Source organism: Manacus candei, unplaced genomic scaffold (assembly GCF_025592945.1).
Source record: "Manacus candei isolate 608988 ecotype Guabito, Panama unplaced genomic scaffold, ASM2559294v1 h1tg000005l, whole genome shotgun sequence".
NCBI classification, from domain to species: Eukaryota; Metazoa; Chordata; class Aves; order Passeriformes; family Pipridae; genus Manacus; species Manacus candei.
Window position 1 is genome coordinate 11,900,440 of NW_026138053.1, and position 22,254 is coordinate 11,922,693.

The 22,254-nt window shown below is 37.7% G+C and overlaps 1 protein-coding gene across 3 annotated transcripts in view; it reads right to left on the reverse strand.

The window, feature by feature from the left end:
- Positions 1–22,254, reverse strand: part of COL24A1 (collagen type XXIV alpha 1 chain) — a 124,630-nt gene that overhangs the window by 44,874 nt on the left and 57,502 nt on the right. For 2 of the 3 annotated variants that reach the window (XM_051803849.1, XM_051803840.1), the window contains exons 21-27: positions 20,281–20,334; positions 18,980–19,024; positions 13,777–13,830; positions 12,678–12,722; positions 3,372–3,425; positions 1,551–1,604; positions 4–57 (exon numbers count right to left, since the gene is read on the reverse strand). In XM_051803849.1, the coding sequence (XP_051659809.1) occupies positions 4–57; positions 1,551–1,604; positions 3,372–3,425; positions 12,678–12,722; positions 13,777–13,830; positions 18,980–19,024; positions 20,281–20,334 (360 nt within the window). The remainder of the gene's footprint in view (positions 1–3; positions 58–1,550; positions 1,605–3,371; positions 3,426–12,677; positions 12,723–13,776; positions 13,831–18,979; positions 19,025–20,280; positions 20,335–22,254) is intronic. The other variant, XM_051803852.1, reaches the window with a different exon arrangement.

Sequence of the window (22,254 nt, forward strand, 5' to 3'; positions counted from 1 at the left end):
TACAGGTAATCCCTCTTGCCCCACAGGTCCAGGGCCTCCTGGGGGTCCTGGATAGCCCTAGAATTAAAATAGACATAGAAAAAAGACAGAATACTTTAATCAAAATTGTTATTATAACAAAAATAATAAATCCAGTTATTTACCTGAAAAACTGGAGCTAAGTTAATAACATATTTAATCTTGCAAAATTTATTCCCAAAATTTTGTTTAAAAACTAGATACTTATTTGGATATATCCCAATAATCATTAAAGCAACCTAAGAAGTTTTCCCACACACAAGCACTAGCTGGCAGGGATGTACTGAAACAAAAGATACTGAGTTCTAAATGAATTTCAAAATCCTCTCATGAAGGCCATGACAGTGGGAACAGAAAGTGGACACATCCTGTCGTGGGTGGAACTGGCCAAGACCAAATGCCAAGAACAACTCTTGTCTGAGGACTACGACGACTTACTACTGCAAAAGGTTCTCACTGCTGTGACTTAAGTGGATTTACATATGTCAATAAGCATTTGTAATGGTTGAAAAAAAGCAGCCTATTAGACTGGATACTATTATAATGAATCCTCATTTATTAATCTCCCTAATAAAATTTTTTTGGATTGAAAGTAGCTGGTTGAAGGTAAATCTAGATTAGAGAGATTTAATGAAGCACAGAATGCTTAAAAAATCATTGGCTCTGCATGGATCATTAAGTTGGTCCACAGCCTGATGGTACTTGATCCCCTCCTTGCCAATGGACACCCAAAGAGTAATTATTGCAATTATTTAGTAATAATATCCATTTCCATGACAAGAATATCACCCACTGCACCATGCTCATGCCCACATCTGCTGTTTCTGTGTCAGGCCACTGAGATTTCATCCCTCATCAGTGTCAGTTGGCACAGGATGCAGTACATTGCATATAAACTCCCTGGCACCTCCTTGCAGTGAAATGTTTAAGTGTTCTCTATACATTCTGGAGCCCTCACGGTGCTTGCAAGCAAACATAAACCCAAGCCCTAAGAACTTTTTGTTGAGAACTTCAACATGGATGTGACAATGGGCACATGTGTACACTCTTTCACTTCTGTACCCCAACACACTAACATGTCAGTGGCCTCTGGGCTGGGCAATGCTGCATGAAGTGCTGCACACTGACTTAGGACAAGTGCTGTTGTTGCCACAAGAGTGGCACCCAGAGCTCTTAAGGGTACTGGGCAGTAGCATTAGAGGTGATGCTAGTTACTAGTCTATCTACTAGAATAACCTGGGTTACCCTAGTTTACACAGGAGATTGCTATTTTACTTTCCCTCCTTTTAATTTATTATGTAAGGCTGCTTACATAATAAAATGCATTTTCACTGAGCAGATCACTTTGCAATATCACTGCCATAGAGGGAATAAAGCTGTTAAATGGAACTTTGTAAAAACTGTGCATCATAAATACTACTCTTTCCCATAAGGCTTGCACTGTCAGAATGGTGAGAATTTATTACTGTTTTGAAGAGTAAAGTATTTTTATAAGTAACATAATTATGGATTCTACATTACTTGTAACTTACCATGACACCTTTTTCTCCAGGAGGACCTACTGGTCCTGGACTGCCTCGCTCTCCCTTTAATAAAATAAGGAACAAAAAAGAAGAAAAAATAACAATGAATGCTCTTTCCTTGACTTGTTCCATACCCACTGAGTATACCTGGCAGTACATAACACTGTTGGTTCAGGGACTGCCCTTCATAAACAGTGCAGAGACCTCTTTTAACTTTTTTTTTTTTTTTAATTTCTGCACTGCTTTCCTACAAGCCCATCCATATTTTGAAAAGATTACAAAACTGAGTTTCTCTGTCTTCCCTTTCCCTAGAAGACTTAAGAAGAGATTTGGTACTACATCAGTCTCTTTGAACAGCTGCTAGCAGATTCATTTTTTCTCTCTGTTGGGTACATCATATTAGTTATGTCCTTTAATCTATAAAATTCAGGACAGTATAGAAAACCAAAAATTTTGTTCCTATCTCCCTCCTTTTTTCAGAATGTGTTAGGAAAGCACAGATCTAAAAGCAAAGCCAGCCCCTCAGCAGCTGCAAAAGTAATTCGAGTAGGAGAGACAGGAAGGGTCTCTTTCTTGTCTTACATACTTTTTCATCTTATAATCATGTGACATCCAGCCTAAATATCAGACTTAGCTGTAGATTATTCTCAAAAGAGTACACTTTTATTGCATATAGTACACATGACATAGCAATAACACTATATTTTATGTTGCATACTGTAATTATGCTGGAAATATGTCTTTTAAATCCACATAGCATGTTTACCTTGTACTATTTAATCCATGAAAGAGAAAGACAATAAATTCTACAGAAACAGCATAGCAGTGGCAACAATTCTTGCACCATGAAAAAGCTTCCTTCCATTTGCTGATGACAAATTAATTAGTCTTTTGCTGCCTTTTCCCTCCTAGCTAAACTAGCAGTAGTATCACAAGGTAATGTTTGTTGGGCCAAGTGTAATTTTAAAGAACAAGAATCCTTTGATATGGAAGGATGATATTATTATTAAAACCATATGAGAATTGTCTAAATTTTAGTTTTAACAAGCAGTGCTTTCCACTGATTTATTTCCTTTCGCAGATTATATAAATTATAATCAGATTTTCATGAAAATTCTAATATTATATTAAGACTTTCTCAATAAAATATCTAAATAGCAGACACCAGTCTAGGTGAAATAATTCAGCCCTGCAGGAAAGAAATACAAATGGTGCTGGATCATTCTGACAATTATGTTTTTATGATAATTGAAGCTGACATGCAGTCCAGTAATAGTTTCCTGTTTTTCAGTTTTAAAATACTCCACCTAAATAAAACCATGTTAAATATGCTTAAGCTATTTATACTGTTCTAGTCACATTAAGTCTGCCAAACTTTGCTTTCATAAACACAACTATTATTGCACAGCAGACAAAACTAACAATCTTATCTTTTTTACTCATTTAATGCATAGTCGAATTTTAACTTTCTACTTTTGTCTTCATTATGTAGCAGTGCAAAACCAGCGACTACTGTATTAAACACGTATGATTTATGCCAGTTTCTCTGAATCAATAGCAGTGAATAGTAAAGTAGCTGACATAATATATCAAATCTAAATACCAAATCTATCAGGTCTAAATTAACTGTGAAGTAAAATCACAGTTATGAGATACATACCTCAAACAACGGCATTTGGATTACCATTTATTACACCCCTGTGCACTGAAATAGCTACAGGAATATTAGCACTAACAGTGGTCACTAAATGACCTCTCACCAGTATTTTATCACTAAAATGGTTTTCAAAGCTGATTTTTGCTGCTGAGAAGTCAGACACATTATTCTACCTTTTCACCAAGGCTTCCAGATGGCCCGGCTTCTCCAGGTAAGCCAGTTGATCCCTGCACAAAAAGAAAGCATACTGTTATTAGCACAATGTACTATAGTGGTTCTTGGCTGACAGCTCTCCAGCAATAGAGCATGGCACATTTCTTCATCCCAGAGAACCCTCATTCTATCTGTGTAAGTGCACCTATGGGAAAGTGAGGGCTGCACAAGTTGTCCTGGCTTACAATCCAAGCAGAAGGATCCCTGCACCCAGACACACTAACATGGCTATTGCTAGAAAAGAAATTACATCAACTTAATCACAATACTATGCTTCCCACCTAAGATCTGCCCCTGAGCTCAGTCTTGCACTGCCAGAAGCTTTACAAACATACAACTAAAGGTGGTAATCACTCTGCTAGTGCTTCAATCTGATCACAAATTTTAGGGGGAATAAATACAGTGGAACAAAGTAAAATCCAGTCAAAACAAACATTATATTAGCTCAGGTATTGTCAGAATTTTCCCTTCAAGGGTTGTAGCCCCAAATGCCTTTGAAGTCAGATGGTCAGAGCCTTTCAGTCATTCAAAATGAAATAACTCTCTCCTGAGGCTCTCCCACAAATTTCCACTGGATAGAACAAGTACCACCATATGGGAAACATGAGAGGAAGTACTTTTAAAAAGCTTATTCCCAGTGCTTGCAATACCTAATTTATTATGAAACCTAAAAGAAAAAGAAATTATAGTGCAAAGTCCCAAGTGAAAAAGTATGATACATTGAGATTGAACTAAAAGCACTAAGTTCTCAGAGTACATTGCATGACTGCTCTTGAAACATGGCAGAAATGTGGAAGCTCCTAGTACTGACATAATTCACAACTGCACTATGTCTAAAACACTTTAAAAAGCAAAAATAAAATACCAATTCACACAACTGGCATTGCTACCTCTATGTGTAGGAAGAAACTAGCTTAAGTAACACCACACTGGCACTTAAGTGTGGGGTTTTTTTATAAAAAAAGCATTATTTAAAAGAAAATGTAGCTTTTATCTGTATAATTTGAATATAGTTCAGTCACAAGTACTTTAACAGAACAGGTACAAAGCAACTAAGGTTTTATGATTACTTGTTTTCTTGGACTGCTAGCTACTCTGGAAATCCCATAGTTTAAATATAAATACAATGAGCCATCGATACAGCTGCCTTTGAGGCTGACAATACTGGCACAAAGTACTTTTTGGAAGGGACTAAATTGATAAACAGGCACCTCTGTGGCTTCTGGACTGATGTATTATGTGTGGGAACCTGTGTATTATATGTCAGAACTGTGATGTCTCTTGGCTTGGCAGCAGTAAAAGATTAGTTCTGGTGATATTGGCACCGAGGCAATGGCCCGGACGTCACTGGCAGGAATGAGGGACTCTCATGATGAACTCTGAGAATGAGAGCTACCACTGCTACCAGTTACAGCCAACAGTGGGCCTCAGTGCCAGGCAGAAATCTGTGAGACAAAGAATTACCCTGTAATCTTGCTTATCAAGATAAGAGGTATGGAGGTACAGTTTCAAAATGCTAAAGACCAATCACTTTGATTCTCTTATTCCAGAAAGGACAGAAGACATAATCAGAGCCAAGATGAAACTCAGACTTATTCTCTTTCCACAGAGACACTCCTATCTCCCAGCCAATGCCACACTGTTCACAGGACTGAAGATGCTGATCAGAAAGATGGGGAGTTGTGGCTTGCACCAGCAGTGAACCATTTACTATACAGCTTCTGATCAAGACCTCTTTTCAATTTAAAAGTATTGTCTTCCTGACTTGGTTGCTCTGGGCTGAAAGAACAGGAATGACTAGGAAGTAGTGACTGTGAATTGAACAAGTGCTGTTGTATCATCTGGCACATTAGGACACCTTCCAGAGCGAGCACAAAGGTTGGCTATTAAATAGAAAGTTTCCTATACACTGGCTATTCCTCAAAAGAAAGTAGTTTAGTAAAGAAAATTTACAGAAAAAAAAGTAAACACAAAGAAGGTAGATTTTCATCAATACAAATGATGTAAAAGAAACTTGGCATAACTGGAATTGGATACGTATGGAAAGAAAAAATTAGTCAAGATGATTAGAAGCGAAGCCAGTGAAATGCTTCAAGACTTCAAGAGGTATGAAGCAGAAAAAAGTTCATGACGGGTTAACTGAATGCTCTTCCACTGCTCCATTCAAAACAGAGGGAAAAGCATCTGAGACTGAGAAAAAATAGGGCAGGTATTTACAGAGGTAAGAAATGAAAAAAGCTTAGCTAGGAATACAATTTTGGTCCTTAAAACACTAGCGTTCAGTGATATTAGAAAAAGAGAGCAAAGCATCTTATTTCATCAACATATTAGCCATAAAGTGATGTTTTCCCTACAGACTTTCCATAAGGTCATGTGGCTCTTTAAATCCCAGATTTGGATTGGCTTATTATAAAGACCAGCTACCAAGACTACATTGAGATTTCAACTCTCTCTCCTTCTTATGTAAGAGAATTAATACAGTTCAAAGCAGATTTGTTGAATCAGTATCTTCCAGCATCCCTCCAATCCCTTGGGGAGCAGTGGTGGATTTCAAACATAAAATTGAATGTATTAGAAAACAGAAAAGTGAGGCAAAACCCCCTGAAGCACCTTATTAAAAAAACTGTCATCAAATTTACAAGGATTTGTGTAAAAGTATCTAGTGACAATAACAGCATAATAACAGCATTTTAGAAACCTTCCTGACAGGAGTATTTTATGGAAAATGAGTCAGAGACTAGATCTCACAACTAACACATGCCTGAGAAAGACAAAACCATCTTGCCAGGGCATATGCTCTGTGTTAGAAACTGGACCGTAGCTGAATAATTGAAAACATATTGTACACTTCATGCAAACCAAAGTATGGAGTAAGCCACTGAAAAAGCTGGTAGTGAGAAATGAATATTCAGCTGGTTCCAAACATTCCTGTGGAAGCAGTTACCTGCCAGGTTGTACGTTAACATGTTCTTCCATCGTAATTGAAAACTATCCAATCCAATGTTATTTCATTTACAGTTCAGCATTTTCAAACATATTTATTCAACATTTATTTAATGAGATGACATAATATTTTAAATTTACTTATCTTGCCACACTAATATTTTTCTATTAACTTGTTTTGCAATTTCGAATTAATTGCCAACAAATTTGTCCTGAATCTGTGCTGAACCACTTCACTTCAAATCCAACATTTAGCATATCATAATCTCTGTCTGCGCATTAAGATTCACACTTACGCATTTCTTTAGGAGTCCATTTGCTTTATACTTCAAGAAGGAATTCATACATTTTGACACAGTACTCAAAAAAATCAAAATGAGGCAACACTTAGGTTTGATTTTAACAGATCAAAATCTACTTGAAGATCCTTGAAGATTCAGGCCAACTATCTATCTTAAAAAGATAACAAGGCTGATAGACAGGAGGAGGAAGAGTGGATGCTCTAACAACCAGCTTCTACAGATGTCATGTACAGGTACTATTCCTCTAGCTGATATTAGATGATGAAGAGCACTACTAGCAAAAAATCCTTCAATAAGCAACAGCTTGATTAAGCTAACCTCCATATATTGTAACCTCTTTCTCCACTCTTCTCAAGAGAAAAACTGGCAGGAATTATAGTATATCAGGTCACCTGGGGTAAAAACAAGAAGCACAACATAGAGTATCATTATTACCATTCACTGTAAAGTCCTTCATAGAACTTACACTAATCTCTATCCTGCTGGTTTCTGAAAGCAGCTAAACTAGTTCCTTCTTCAGAAGCCCTTGGCAATGCCCCATGCATTCAGCCGTCCTTGAAAATAAATGGCTTTCCTCAACTGACTTATCTTTTGGCCTATATCCCCAAAGCCCAGACTTTTCATGATAATTCAAAGAACCCCTTCTACTGAGCATCCTGAAAACATCAGTTAAAGCTCACTTAATCTTTTCTTCAAGCAAAAGGAACTGCAGTTTCCATCGTCCCTGAATTATGCATCCCTGGTGCCTAACCCAGCTAATTTTTTTTTCTCCAGGAGACACAGTATCTTCTTCATGGTAATTTTTCTCAAAAACTACTCAGCTCCCAGGCACATGGCCTGACTGCAGCATTTTCATGCTGTTCATGGATTCTCGCAGACAGACCATTTGCAGCCTGCTCTGGAGCTGCCACTGACAGCCTGAAAATCACTATGTTTTCTTTGCCAGACTGTAATTTTTTTTCTTTTTTTCCAAGGGAAAGCACTTTTCATTTCAGCTTGGTTTCCTCCTGTTGTTTCAACCTGTTGCAACCAGGCAAACTTGCTGACATGTAATTTTTGAGGATTATTTTTCCAGGATTTTTGTTAATGAACTCTGCTTATCTCAGTTTGTCCTTTTGACACCAGTTGCACATGTTGCAGCTGACAGTTCTATCCACATACTCTGTCTTGTGCATAAATGTCAGTGATTTCTAATTCAGAAGTGTATGGGCCACAGGCTGAAGTTCTTTAATGGAGGTGGTGAGGTAAAATAGGAATTAATTTGCACTTAGTTAATGAGAGTGGCACAGTCTGGGTAAACACTAGCATTATCAAACACCAAAACAATTCTAGTAAACAACTGTTTCAAGTTCAGATGAGTTAAATTTTGTGTCATAAAAGCTGAGTCACGAATCATTTTCTTAAATCATCCCTGACATTTTACGAGACAGATCATTTATATGAGATGCTTAAAATTTTTTTCAGGTATTTGCGATGCATCACTGGACAGCATCACATCTAAGCGTACAAAATCCAATTGCACATGTCAGGAAAACGAGATTTTCATCCCCCAAAACATAAGGAGAGTTTTCTCAGTAGCTGTTGGGGTTGTTTCTTTTGGCATGACTTCCGAAAGATTTTGTCTCATCAGCAGTGTACATCTGCTCTGCCTGCTGATCCCTTACTTCTCACTATCTTAACCAATCCCTCTTCAATTGAACCTGATGGTCCTGCAGTTAAATGAGTATCTTGCAGCAAAGGGCAGCTTCTGGATTCTACTACAGCTCTGGACTCTGCTGAACCAAGCAGCCTCACCTAAACCTGCACCTCTTCCCCTCTAAAGAAACACTACATATGCTGTAGTTTTTGTTATAGGACTCAGTTAAAAAATAGTGTCTGAGGTCTGACTTGAGACACATTCCTGATCTAGTATTAAATGTGTGTCATTTAAGCTTATGAGCACCATGAACATTTTATAAATTTAGTCTGCTCTGTTTCCACAGCGGACAAGCATCCAGAAATACTTTGGCAGAAGTGTGCTCTAAAGAATCATCAGCTTCATGTGACCTAAGAAATGTTGGATGGTGTGGCTTCTAGCCTACTGACAAAGCTGTATTTCAGGACATATTCCAACTTAGTAGACTGAATAACCAAGTGTTATAGTCCAATCTCCTGCTATTGAAACTTGCCTGTTTGTGCCTGGTTGCCATTTGTATTTTTCTAAGCAGACACTAAGCAGGACTTGACCTGGGAAAGCTGCTACAGAAAAGAAATAACTACTTTGGCACCTCAAACAGCAGTGGCAGATGTATTAGTGAAAACCAGGAGATGACTGAAAGCCAGGAAAAGTAAGAAAATTGAAAGAAGGCAACACTTTAGTATCAACAGCAGACATGCACATGTGCTTCATGGCATAATTTGCTATGAATTCAGCATTTACAGGATTTATTATTGCAAAGTTTCTTCTTTGGACAGCTTATTCAGGTAAGTTATCTTACGGAAAACTGGAATGCTGTGATGGATTGCCTACTAGATGATACAAAAAGAGTATTGTATATTTTAACCATAGGCTTAAAAGTATGCATTATATTCTCTAATTTGAAAAACTCTGTCAATAAAGATAATGAATAAACAGCAAACCATAGACAAGACAAAAAGAGGGGTTGGTGAGGTGGTGGTGCAGAAGGGAAAACCCACACACACAGAATTTTATTAGACATTGGACTTATTATGAACTTTTTAGTAAGTTCTTTTTCCCTTTCCCTTTACAATTAAAGACATTGTACAGTAACTGCACATTGTTTAGTCCTATTTGTACAATTTCTCCTTGTATTTATTGTCACCAGGCATCTGGTAACACAAAATTCACAAGGAATCAGAAAGGACAGGCGCCTTACTCCATACCTTCTTTTGGACTCCATCTTAAAATCTGTCTCAGCAGTTGGTGGCACTTATACTTCGTTCTTGTACTTTGTCTTCTGTTTTCCAAACTTTTTGTTTGTTTGTTTATTTGTTTTGTGTGTGGTATGTGTGATTACAGAGATGTCCTGGAGACATCACTCATGTCACCAGAGCCAATATTGAATAACGGGGAGCGGATTTATCTGTGAGTTAATAAGTTTGCACTCTATCTGCATGCCAAGGGAAAGAGAAATTACTTGTTACAAACAGAAGCTGATGAGAAGCTGGAAGTAAAACCTGCGTCCAAAGCACACAGAAGTGAATATTTTGCATCAGGACTCACATCTGGAAAAGCGTTTTCTGCATATGAGAAAAACCATCCTCTTCCTGCTAGTACTTTTCAATTTTTTTTAGGAAAAACTTAATTGTTACAGATGTCAGTGGTGAATAAAGCGAAGGAAAGGGGTTTTGAAAGGTCTGAGGAATACTGTTGAGTGTGCTTGAAAGATTGTCTCCTGCTCTTGGTGTTTCACCATTGGCCTTAATGAAAAGATAATATATATTATCCTCCTAAAGACCATGTAGTGGGCGCTAGTCCTCTGCTGCCAGATAATACAAAGGTAACATGTCAGGATCAAGGGCCTATGAAGCTCATTTGATTAAAATACATGCACATAAAGCAGAAGGCATTCCAAAATCCACAAGTAAAAATGAAGAATATTTATCAATAACTTAGAAACTACCTCAGTTTTCAGGTATTGCATGTCATCCTGTATCATATGCAAATTCTCCAAAAACTAAGCATGGGAAATGGTAATTAATGATGGACCATACTTATGTTTCTTTATAACACTGTAACAGGGTTGCAACATCCCATTGTTCAGCACAGCAAATATTTTGTTATTTCATTCTTGCATCTTGACCCTGACTACATTGTGGTAGCTGGTATGATTATTTTATTTGTCATCACTGAAACATATAATCACTGATTATGTGTTTGAGCCAGTAATTATTACATAGAATAGAGCTCTTTTAGTGGTGAAAGACAATGTTCATACAAAATATCTGAGTTGTGGAAAATTTGTGCACTGAATTCAAGTTCACTGAGGAGCAAAAAAATTCCATGCCAAATCCAGAAACTTAAGGTTAAGTAACTAGCTGTTTTATATACTATTATTAATGTAGTGACTTAAGATTGAGCTTAGGGTTGTCTTTTATCAAGGATTTTGGTGCATGTGACGCTGTACAACATAGTAAGTGCTTAGAATTTTCCCTAACATGTTACAGGTTAAAAAAATGGAATTCCCATGGAATAAAAGCTTCATCTTCTGCAGTACTGGGCGGTGGTGGGGAAAGCAAGTGACATGTTGTCAGGAAACACTGGTTGTATGGACAGGAGATTCTATTACTGTGTCCCAGTAAAGAGCCATTTCTGCATCTCTCTATAAAAGCAAGGCAGTGTTTGATGCCCCACTCCTCTCGATCACATGCTCATTCCTCAGTACTCACCTGTGTTTTCCCCAACCATCTGGCAGTATAACACCCCCCCCCCCGAGATTTTCCAAATGCTAACACGAGGAAATGAATCTATGCTTTACATCTCTGATTACAACCTAACAAAATGAAGGTTTTGCTATCCATAAACTACTGAACAAAGCTATAGATCAAGTGGTTGCTGAGTATACTCACTACATTTAGAGAAATACTGGACAACTTCTAAGGGGACCTTATGGCATGTCATGGCACTACTGGTACCTGTCTAAGCAGATACTTTTAAATGACTGAGTCCAACTTCTCAGCCCCTTTCTCCAGGGCACAATATTCCAAAGCACAGAGGATTTGGACTTGTCTTACAGGCAGTTTGTAAAATTTCAGTAGTAACCAAACATTTGATGAGCTGTCTGGGGTACACCCGCTTGGTATTTTTGCAGATAATGGTGAGCTCACTCTGACTACCAACTAAATTGAACAGAATTTGTGAGTAGTACAGCACTAAGCCCAAACCAGTGGGTGGTATCTCTTCTCAGCAGACATTAACTCAAGAGATAGAATCAATGTACTCGTATTCTACACACCATTTGGGTAACTCAAGCATGGGCCAACAAGCTGACATCTGCTCATAAATCCCAGACAAAAGTTAAAAATTCAAAAGGGCAAGGGATGAATTAAGTAGAGAGAATTTTGAGGCGGTATGTTTAAGTGACAATTGTCAACCAAAAAAGCACCTACAGTGGAAGAACTGAGAATAAAGCCTTTAAAAAAAGATCTGTGGATCACAAACTGAATAACAACATACCACTGTAAAAATGAGCACATGTATGCAAAAAGTATGTATCTAAGAAGCAATTTTTCCTTTCTCTCAGTACTCTGAACAATTTGAGCAGTAAGCTGGAGCCATAGATGTTTAGATGAATTGGAAGCAGACTATAGGGGAGTTAGAATGTGACTTACATTATCTAGGAAACATGAAAGGCTAATTGAATGGGGACCATTAAGCATGAAAAGAAAGAAAGAAAGGAGGCAGCACACAATAACAACCATCATCTGTAAAATGCTGTTTCCAGTAGAAGGGAATCAGGTTACACAACTGGAAGAACTTATTAAAAATAAAGATAGAAAAGTCCTGGTCTGCCTGCAGGTCACAGAGACTTCATTCTAGGAGCTTTTTAATAACTGGTTAGCCAAATATTTTTCAGCAATGATATCAAGATAACTGATCTTGCCTAGGCAGTAGAGGATGGACTACGTGTCACCTCAAGGTCATCTTGAGCTCTGTGATTTTATGGAGGGTAGATAGAACAAGTCTGCAAAATACATCTCTGGCTAAATGTAGCCTCTCAAAAGATTTAACTGGAAAAGGATCACTTGTTCACTTAGGCAAACGTGCCTTGGAAAATCCCTACAACCACCTGCAATGTTCACACAACATATTAGGAAAAAAGCAGAATTAATTCAAGAAAATGCTTAAAATGGGAAATTTCTTTAAATAGTATGATTCTGAAAAATGACAAAGGTATAACTACCATACTACAGCTTCAAAGGCAGGCAAACTTCATCAGAAACTTCCTGCAACAAATTATTCATTCACTCTCAAATAAACACAGAATTAAAAATCAAAACAGAAAGAGAATTTAAGCTTACTGCTACACCATTTTTTCCAAGCTTTCCTTGATCTCCTTGTTCTCCCTGTTAAATGTAGAAAACAGATGAAGTAGTACATTAGAAAAGTAATTTCTTCCATACGTGTATATCAAAGTGCTCTATATTCCTAGGAACCTCTTTATTTTCTAAGTTACATCTGCCAATTAAAACTTTAAAAGCTAAAATTAAGCAACCAATAAAAAATTAATTTTGCCAGTGGTTAATTTTGATTTTGTAAAATCAAGTCCTAATCTATTCAGGACTTGCCCACAAAAATGTAAACTATGTATTAAGTGCTCACTAAATACATTAAGTCAGCAAATACTACAAATGAACTTCTTACTTTTTATTTATGTCTTCCTTTCAGCGAATTACCTTCACTATTTCACAACTGCTTCAAAGGTAAATGTTGCCGGTGCACATTATTGATAACTGCAATTTTGCTACGAAATATTAGGAAAATTGGCATTTGAATAAGCTTCTCCTCCTCCCCCCAAAATCTTGAAACTGTCATTCAGTATTAGATTAATTCTGTTCTTTTTAATAATGCTGCAAGTTATGTTATATAACTGGAACATTTTTCTGTGTATTTTACATGTGAAAGCTGGGTGTATATTCACTATTAATTATCTGGCTATGATTATGATCTCAGTTATTTAATAGCTGACAAGCAATTATCTGTATACTGTTTACACAGATTGCAGCTCAGCACTGAGAAATTCTGCTGCCACAAGCTCCTCTTTCAAACTGCAACACTTCATCTCATCCTCACTCACAACCCCAAAATCCTGTCAGTGTAAGAACTGCCCTGAGCCCCTTGCTGCCCCCAGGTACCCTCATATCCCCAGGCAGTTAGATTTCATTTTAGCAGGTGCACTCTTTGTTCACATAGCCCTGTCTCCTAGAGCTGCACAATTTCCTTCTTTTCCAAAATGGGATCTTGCAAGAAAGCAGAATCACCAGTATGATATACACTGATACTATATGGAAACATGTACTCATATCCTTTCACTGGCATGTCACTGTATATGGCAGTGTATAACTGTAAACAGTTGACTCTCCAAATATATTCTACTTCATTCATAAAACCATCATTTACCTTTAAACCTTCTGGTCCAGGATCACCTATATACCCTTTCTCTCCTGGCTTTCCCTAAAATAAGGATTAGAATAAAATATTGTAAATATTTTATTTTTAAAAAAGATAATTTCATCCCAATTTCTGTATTTATCAAAATATGGGTACTTAAAAATATACATTTTAGTAATATTTAATACCAAAGTTTGAAGTAAGTGTATTTGGAAATCTACATCTGAAAATACACTGTTGAATATTATGTTGAATACTAGAACAGTAAACAGAATCTGTATTAAGTTTTACAGCAATTAACACTGAGGAAAAACTATCACAGTCCAAGATTGAAATGCATCTCAATTTCACTTTGAAAAAACATTAGGGAGACAAGAAAAAAGACAAGGCCATGTTCTCCCCTGCTAATTCCAGCAGCATAGGGAGTCACACTAACAGAATTTGACATTCAGACCTCAGGGACTGGTGTCACAACTGTCCTTCTTTAACCAGACGAAATCAGCTCCAATATCCTTTCCTCTTTATTCAGAAAACTGATGATTAATTTAAGCCTCATCTCTCTCCACTAGCATTTTGCTGCTGATAGTTCTCGTTGCTATGATACTGCATTAATAACATATTGTTAGCTGGAAGAAATACAGTAACATCAATCAGAGCAGGAGGTCACAAAGTGACCAAATCTTTGAAGCATTTTATAACATTCATCCCTCCCTCTGTTGTCACTCCTACAGACCCACACAGACATACAAACCAGAATGCTTTCCCTCTTAATTTTCAACTACATGTTTATAATGTAATTATGTCTCCCTTTCAGGAGGTTGTTTTCCCTCCAGGTGTACTTTACTTCCTCTAAAACATCAAGAATAGCCTAACCCTTTGGTTATCTGGACAGCACAGCCCTGTCTAGACAAGCTTTCCTCATCTGCTCTGAGGATAAGGCCCTAGTCCAGAAGTACAGGTCTAATGGACTGGATCAGGCTCTTGAGCAAGTTCCTAATGAGGTCACTGAAGGCTGACAACTGGAGAAAGAAAATGAATTCAACATTTTAATGATTCAGTATCAAAAAGGTGCAGATTTCTGCTAAAAGGAAATTATCAGCTGTTGTTCCGTCAAACTGAGTAATTGCAATCACCAGAGCCTCTAATGAGCTTTCCGTTCCACATCAGCTGTCCTGAGACAAGAGCAACCAAAGCAACAGGTAATAAACAGGTTTCTTAAAAAAAGAAGGCATTTTTTCATTTGGCTCTTTTGCTTCCGCTGCTCTGTGTCTGTCTTTCAGAGCACGATGTGCGTGTTAGTTTCTGGGCATCTGAGAAATTCTCCATATGGCTTAAAATCATATTATTTTAGCAGGTTCCATGACTTCTCTTATTAATCCCGTTCTACATCTCTCATTCTCTCTGCCTACCTGAGTGATTTCATTTTGCCCAGCAAGTTCCAACAAATAAAACCACTTTAGGAACATATTTTTGTTTTTTGCCACTGGATTAAAACATGGCACATGCAGGAATGCAGGGTAAAAAGACCACAAAGAGAAGAGACCCAAACAAAGCAAGTCATGTCTTTCCACAAGGCTTAACAAAGAACGAGTGATGGGCTTCTGCAGGTTACTACATGTTGTTTAACTACTTTACTCTAAAGAACCTTAGGGTCTTTCTAGACAGCAAGACTATAACAAAAATATTTCAAGTGAAATTCATTGAAAGAAAACTAGTGGCCACTATTAACTACCTCGATAACTTTAGTCCTATGAGAACTGAATCAGAGTTACAATTTGTAAAGATTTCTTGGCTCATTTCCCATTTATGTACTAGCTATGAAGAACACACAACAGATGGAAGTTGATTAGAAAATGGAACAAGTGGGTTTAACTGGTAAAGTAATTCAAAACACACAGATTTGGCTTTAAACAGAAATACAATACATTTATATATGGAGGAAAACCCACTGACAGAAGGTTAAACTAGGGATAGCTGCTTTTCTGCTTGCAAACTCCTGAGAAAATTACTCTTCCAAGGCAGGGTAATCCCAAAGGAAATGTCTATTTCCTAAAATATTAGCTGAAAGTTCTAGCCTTCCCTTTTCAGGAAACAGCAACCACCTGTTCTTCCTTTCCCCTCACAATGGGTAGGTACAGGTGTGTATATATTAATATAAATATCTCTCACAATAGCTCTATTTCCATCCTTCCATAAGCTCATCACAAGGAAGGCACTTTCAGAAAAATACTGCACTGGAGGAGTGGGGCAGATTTGATAGCATTTTCCACCATCTTCAGGAGAAACCGCTCATCTGATGACTATATGAATTCCAGCTTTTCTTTAACGTGTAGCTCAGAAAGGAATCAACTCACAACAGTTCCTTTTTATCACAGAATCAGAGAATATGCAGAGTTGGAAGGGACCCACAAGGATCATTGAGTCCAACCCTTAGCCCAGCACAGGACCATCCCCAAGAGTCCCATTATGTGCCCCAGAGGATCATCCAAACACTGCTTAAGCTCTGTCAGCCTTGGTGCTGTGACCACTGCCCTGGAAGGCCTGTTCCGTGCCCAACCACCCTCTGGGGGAAGAAATTTCTTCTCATTTCTAACCTAAACCTCCCCTGAGACAACTTCAGGTCCTGTCACTGGTCACCATAGAGAAGAGATCAGTGTCTGCCCTTCTTCTTCCTCTCATGAGAAAGTTGCAGACTTCTACTCAGGTCTCCGTTCAGGTTCTGGTTTAAAACAATCTTGACTCTTTTAAAGTAATTTTCTGCTCCAGCAATGAAGATACCAAAAAACCTAATAAAATGCACCAATGCTTGCAGTGACTGAGCTGAGCTACACTGAAAGCTAGTGTTAATATTTGGATAGCCTTTGAGAGAGAAAGTTAATTGGGAAGAAACGGAATAAACACAGCCACTTCTTTAATGTGGCATCCACTGTATTTTTGAAGGATAAATAAACAAATACTAAAAAAAAAAAAAAAAAATCAGCTTTTTTTTTTATGTAGAAGGATTAATTTAAGAGAATGTAAGTATTTGACTTTGGAATAGAATGGGTGGGAAGGTTTGGGAAGGAATGAATTAAATCTCAAATTATGTCATCAGATTAAGTTCGAAAACCTCTTCTAAAGTTCAAACAGACTGAGCGCTGTGGAACTGATATATTATATATCCTGAGTAAGCAGGAGAGCATCCTCAATTTTGTCTCCAGTTGTTTAAGACACATGGGAATTCTTTTTCAAGCTGGGACCTGAGAACCAGGGTGCAAGTTCATATTCACTTTCTGTTCATCATCCACTGCAGAGAATGATCTATTTTGATGGTAGCATTGGTCAGGTGGGTGCCAGAGGTTTTTGGTCTTTTGCATGTTTCTTAAAGCAAATGCTAGAAACAAGGGCAGGGGAAGAGAGGAAAATGAGGTGAAAATTTATGCTTGTCTGCTTGGTGCATGCCTAAACCTGAACTGGGGGCTGAATACTTTGACCTGAAAAGTGCACAGTAGAAGAGATGAGGATTCCAGAAGCTCTAGAAACCTGCTCCATTACTGCTGTGGGAGCGAAGTAGCAAGGACAACCAGAGATGGAAGCAGAGTTCAGAGCAGCAGCCAACAAGTTGGCCTGGAGCTGTGAAACAGCTGGAGACAACAGAAGCTGAAGAATCCAGGCAAAAGCAGATGGGCCCCCGGATGAGGAGGAAAAACAGGCAGGCCTGCCCATCAAGCAAAATTCCCTTTTCCCCTACCTCTCATTTCAGGAGGGGATTTTAGCCAGCAAGCTACTAAACAACGTCTGGAGACAGCAACCCTGGGGCCCACCTCAGATCCACATACTCATCTCTCAACAATTTGCTATGAGAGAGAGAAACCAGAGAGCCATAAGACATGCCAAAGGTGTGCACATCTCCCATTGAGAGAAATAAAAACAAAAATAATTTAGGTCAAAGTGACCTAAAATAGATTAAAAACATTTCAGTTTGCTAGGTTACACAGAAGATTTTCCTCTTGGGTCACTTTGACATGAGCTGTTGGTGGCCTGTGCATGCCCAATGACGTATGGGATGTGAGAGTAGGTGTCTTACTGCCCATGAGTCACCCACTACAACATATTCTTTTCCAATTGCCACAGCACAACATTGGGCTGCTGTCCAGCCATGAAGCCCTTCCCAAGGAGGAGACTCCAAGTATGATGTAGCCAAAACAAAAATTTGAGGCTCTCAGCAGAAGCTCAGACAGATTCAACTGAATATTGAATTAAGTTACAGAGTGTTTTGAAATTCTGTTTAATTTTTTGCATGTTTTCCTCATCTGAAAAACAAGGAGACTTTTTTGGGAAGGTTTTGTGTTTGGATTTTTCACTTGTTTGTTTTGGTTGGGGTTTGTTTGTTCATTTTAACACCTAATCTATGTGACAAAAAAATGTTTTAATATTATTTCCAACATAAAGCAAATACCCAGCTTTAACAAGTTAACGAACAAGAAAAATTACATAGGTATATATTCACTTTAAAAGCAGGAAACAGTGCAAAAGACTTTCTCAAGTTCATGCAAGAAATGGAAGTCAACCAGAATGAAGACCAAGCCAGTGATAACCACATATAAGCAAATCAAGAAAAGGCAGAAGATAAAATTGCATTCAATAAACTTAGTGACACTCCTGTAATCCCTAGTGCAGGCCAGTATTCATTTTAGCTTAGAATGTTTCTAAAAATAAGCTTCAAGGTCACTAAATTGCTCACAGACACTAGTTTATTTTTATAAGTAACAAAGAAATCGGATGTTAGTTTTAAACTTTTATCTTTTAAAACATGTCAGCATAAACAGGATTGTGACGTTCCAGCTTTCATTTTTTCACTAACTATCTACCAGGTTTCTGGTAGACTTCTTAAAGCATACCTCCTTTTTATTTCTCCCTGTGAGTCGGGTGGGTTGTTCTTCTTCCCCAATTTAAACATTTTGATATATCAACTGGTTCAGTCCCTAGGAATTACATGGTGGTTTCATCTGTCTTAGAGGAGCACCATAAGCAGTTTGTTATTTATCTCCTCCTTTTCAAAGCAGTTTGTTATTTATCTCCTCCTTTTCAAAAATTTTATTTTGAGGCACAATTTTTTGGATGGAAAACCACTTCTCATTTTATCACAGTCACTTCTCACAGTAAATTTACATTTTAAAGCAATCTTCCTACTAAAAAAACCCCTGCCTCTAACAAAATTACTTATACTTACTCTTGGGCCAACTCCTCCCATAGGTCCAGCTGGTCCTACTTCTCCCTAAAAGAAATCAGGACTTCAATGATCTTGATGTCAAGTCTAATTTTAAAAAAAGAAACTCTGCAGATAACTGTTTGTATTTATTTTATCATCTTAAATTTACTTCATATGTGTTTGTGTGAGTTCAAGTCTGATAGAAACAACAAGAAGGGTTGTGAAACTGTAGGTATACCTACCATGATAGCAATATTTTCACAATTTTGAGCAGGTAGAGACTCAGCAATGATGGGCCAACCTCTGTCTGCCCTGCAGTTACTCTATTGTACCAACATTTGACACTAATGACTATAAAAGCAGTGGGAACATTCCTGCTTTTGTCTTCTGTGTTGCTATGGCATTTTTCCAAGGTTTAACCCCTATCTTTTCTCAAGGATGGAGGGGGGGCTGGGGATCAGGCTTGTCAGGTGTGTAAGAGAAGAAATGAGACACTGCCTGTGCTGTGCAGTGCACTGATACAGATAAGAACAATGTGGAACTGCAGTGTTAACTCTTCAGGGTTCACTCATTACATAGTTAAAGCATGAAGTTAGAATCAATTGTGGTCCACTGCTCCTCCTCAATATGGGAGATTTTCTCCAAGTTTTGGAGGAAGTGGTACACAACTTTTTCAATTACAAGCAACAGGAAACAGGAATTAAGAAATTCTACCTGTTTCCTGGCTTCTAACTAAACAGATCATTTTGTCACTGTTAGCTTTTACTCACTCAATACCTGTCATGGAAGCCCATAATTTAGGTATTTACAAGTCTAGAGATCTATCCCAGAATCACTAATTAAATAATTTCTAGTGTTATTTTTAGCCTATGAGACCTAAACTTTTATTTTTATGATGACAAATTAAGAATACTCAATGAATCTATAAGATGAAGAGCTACCTTTCTCCTCCTTCAGTTAATAGGGGTCTAACTGTTTACTTAAGTGTATCTAGGACACTATAGTTAAATTGATATACGCTTTCTATTTCCATACTATGCCTCCCCCCCACCATCTCCCCAGTTTAACTAAAAGAACCACATCAAACTCTGGACATGTACTACCTGTGATACCACTGAAATAACTAAAATAAACCCCATAATGGATGGACAGCCCCATAAAGCTGCTAAAACCTCTTTGTAACACTTGCCAAAATACGAAAGTAACTTCAAATTTTGCATGACAACACCATACACACCTAGCTATTGTTGCCTAACCCTCTTACCTCTCCTAACTTTTTCTTTGAAACATAATCTCTTGACTAGATAACATTTTGATCTTACCTCAACTCCTTTGGGGCCCTGTGGCCCTGGAGGCCCTCGGTCACCCAGAAGTCCCTAAACATCGAAACAAACACAGTGAACAGACAATCACACTGGTCTAGTTTCTCTCCTCTTATAAACCTGGACAAAAATGAAAAACTGAAGAAGCAGGTTTCATTTCTTACCACTGTTCATAGCATTTCCCTTAGAAAGCCAGGAGAAGATGAAGAAGAATTTTAATATCTGCCGGAAAACTTCTACCACATAGATTAGCTGAAGCAGTTTTCCTTTGATGTTGTGAGAAGGAAGAAAATATCTGAACTCACAAAAGAACAATTCCTCTCTTTTTAAAGAGTTAAAGCATGCCATCATATTAAGTTTAAAGCATCATCAATGTACAAATCTTTGATTTAGGTAGTCTTTAGAATAACATGTGGTGACAACATTGTAATGGAAAGAAACTACAAAATGAATTTAAACTACTAGCTTGTCCAGAACTACATGTGATTTTCAGGCCTTACATTTCTGTTATGATTATAATCAGCTTCTCAGAGATAAAGCACCTTATCCTATGCTAACTCTCATGGCTGCTCACACCAACATTTTCAAAACTTTGTTAAAATGACTTCGCAGCTAGCAGCGTGTCAAAAATCTTGGGCATCCCAATTACAATGGTACTAATTGGGAAAGCTAAGCTTAACAATATCAGATAAAGCAACAAGAACAAAGAAACTGCCCTTTAGGAGAGATATGATTAGCCTCTGAGAAAGAAATAGTGGGAAAGTTCCAAGTGTAAGCCTTATTAATTGCATACTAATGAAGATGAAGTCTAGACAGAAGGTGCAGTAACAATGTACTCAGTATGCAAAGCAAAATGGAAGAGAAAAATGGAACAGGACACCTCAAGGTTCTGGTTTTCCTCAAAGAACAGATGAGATTGGGAAGGACTGGGGTGGACTGCTGTTTCACATACCACCACAAAAGTGACAGGAGGGCTTTCAGTAGCACTACATAAATAAAAATCTTATATAGTCAGTCATGAAATTTTTTCATTGACAGAACTGTTGTTTTATTCTAACAGCAAAGCTCTTTAGGAGATACAGTTTTCAGTACAATGTAATTGCACAGTGGAAATGGTAGCAACACTGCTACTGTACACACCCTTCCACTTAACTGGATCCAGAAAAAGGTCCCAGACTGTAAACTGAATATTAAGACTAAAAGAAATTTCCATCTCCTCTTTGAGGTTTCAGGCAACAAACAGAAAAATGAAGGTAGACATTCCACATTTGCCAAAGTGTTTGGAAAAAAACAGGGGAGTCAGCAAATGGGGTATATCCTGTATTTCACATATATAAATTCCCAGCAGACCATCCCTTTCAGAAGAGGTGAAACTACTAATAGCCACTTCTATTAAATGTGTTACACAAACAAACATAAGTGAACAGAGGAAGGAAGCTCTCAACTACTTCTATGGCACAACACACACCACTGGAAAAACTACAGTGGTAGTCAGCATATTCTGACCATCTTTTCCTCTCACTTTTCTCAGAGAGCAAGAATAACATAGGAAACAAACCAAGTTATTTCAGAGCTTCTTAAAAACATTCTTATTCCTTTTCTTTAAAAAGTGTGTGTTGTTTATTATTTTTTTAATAAGTAGTGGATCAAGATCAAACACCTTCTAAAATACTGTTTTCCAAGCTGAATAATGTTCTGTAGACCAAATTACATAATAAATCCTTTGAACACTGATTTAGAGAGGTCAGATATGCTGATTACTGCACTAATTTTGGGAAAATTTACAATCCAGAACTTCTACTGCCATTTAGAGACAGCTGATCACACTCAGAGTTTAAACTTCCCACCAAGAGGCTGAATTTGTCCCACACCAACTGCTAAAAAATAAACCCTGCCCTGCTTTCTTGGCTTTTAAAATGGGTATTGCTTCTGTGGAAACATAAACAAAAACATGAGGAAAATAGCAGCACAGTG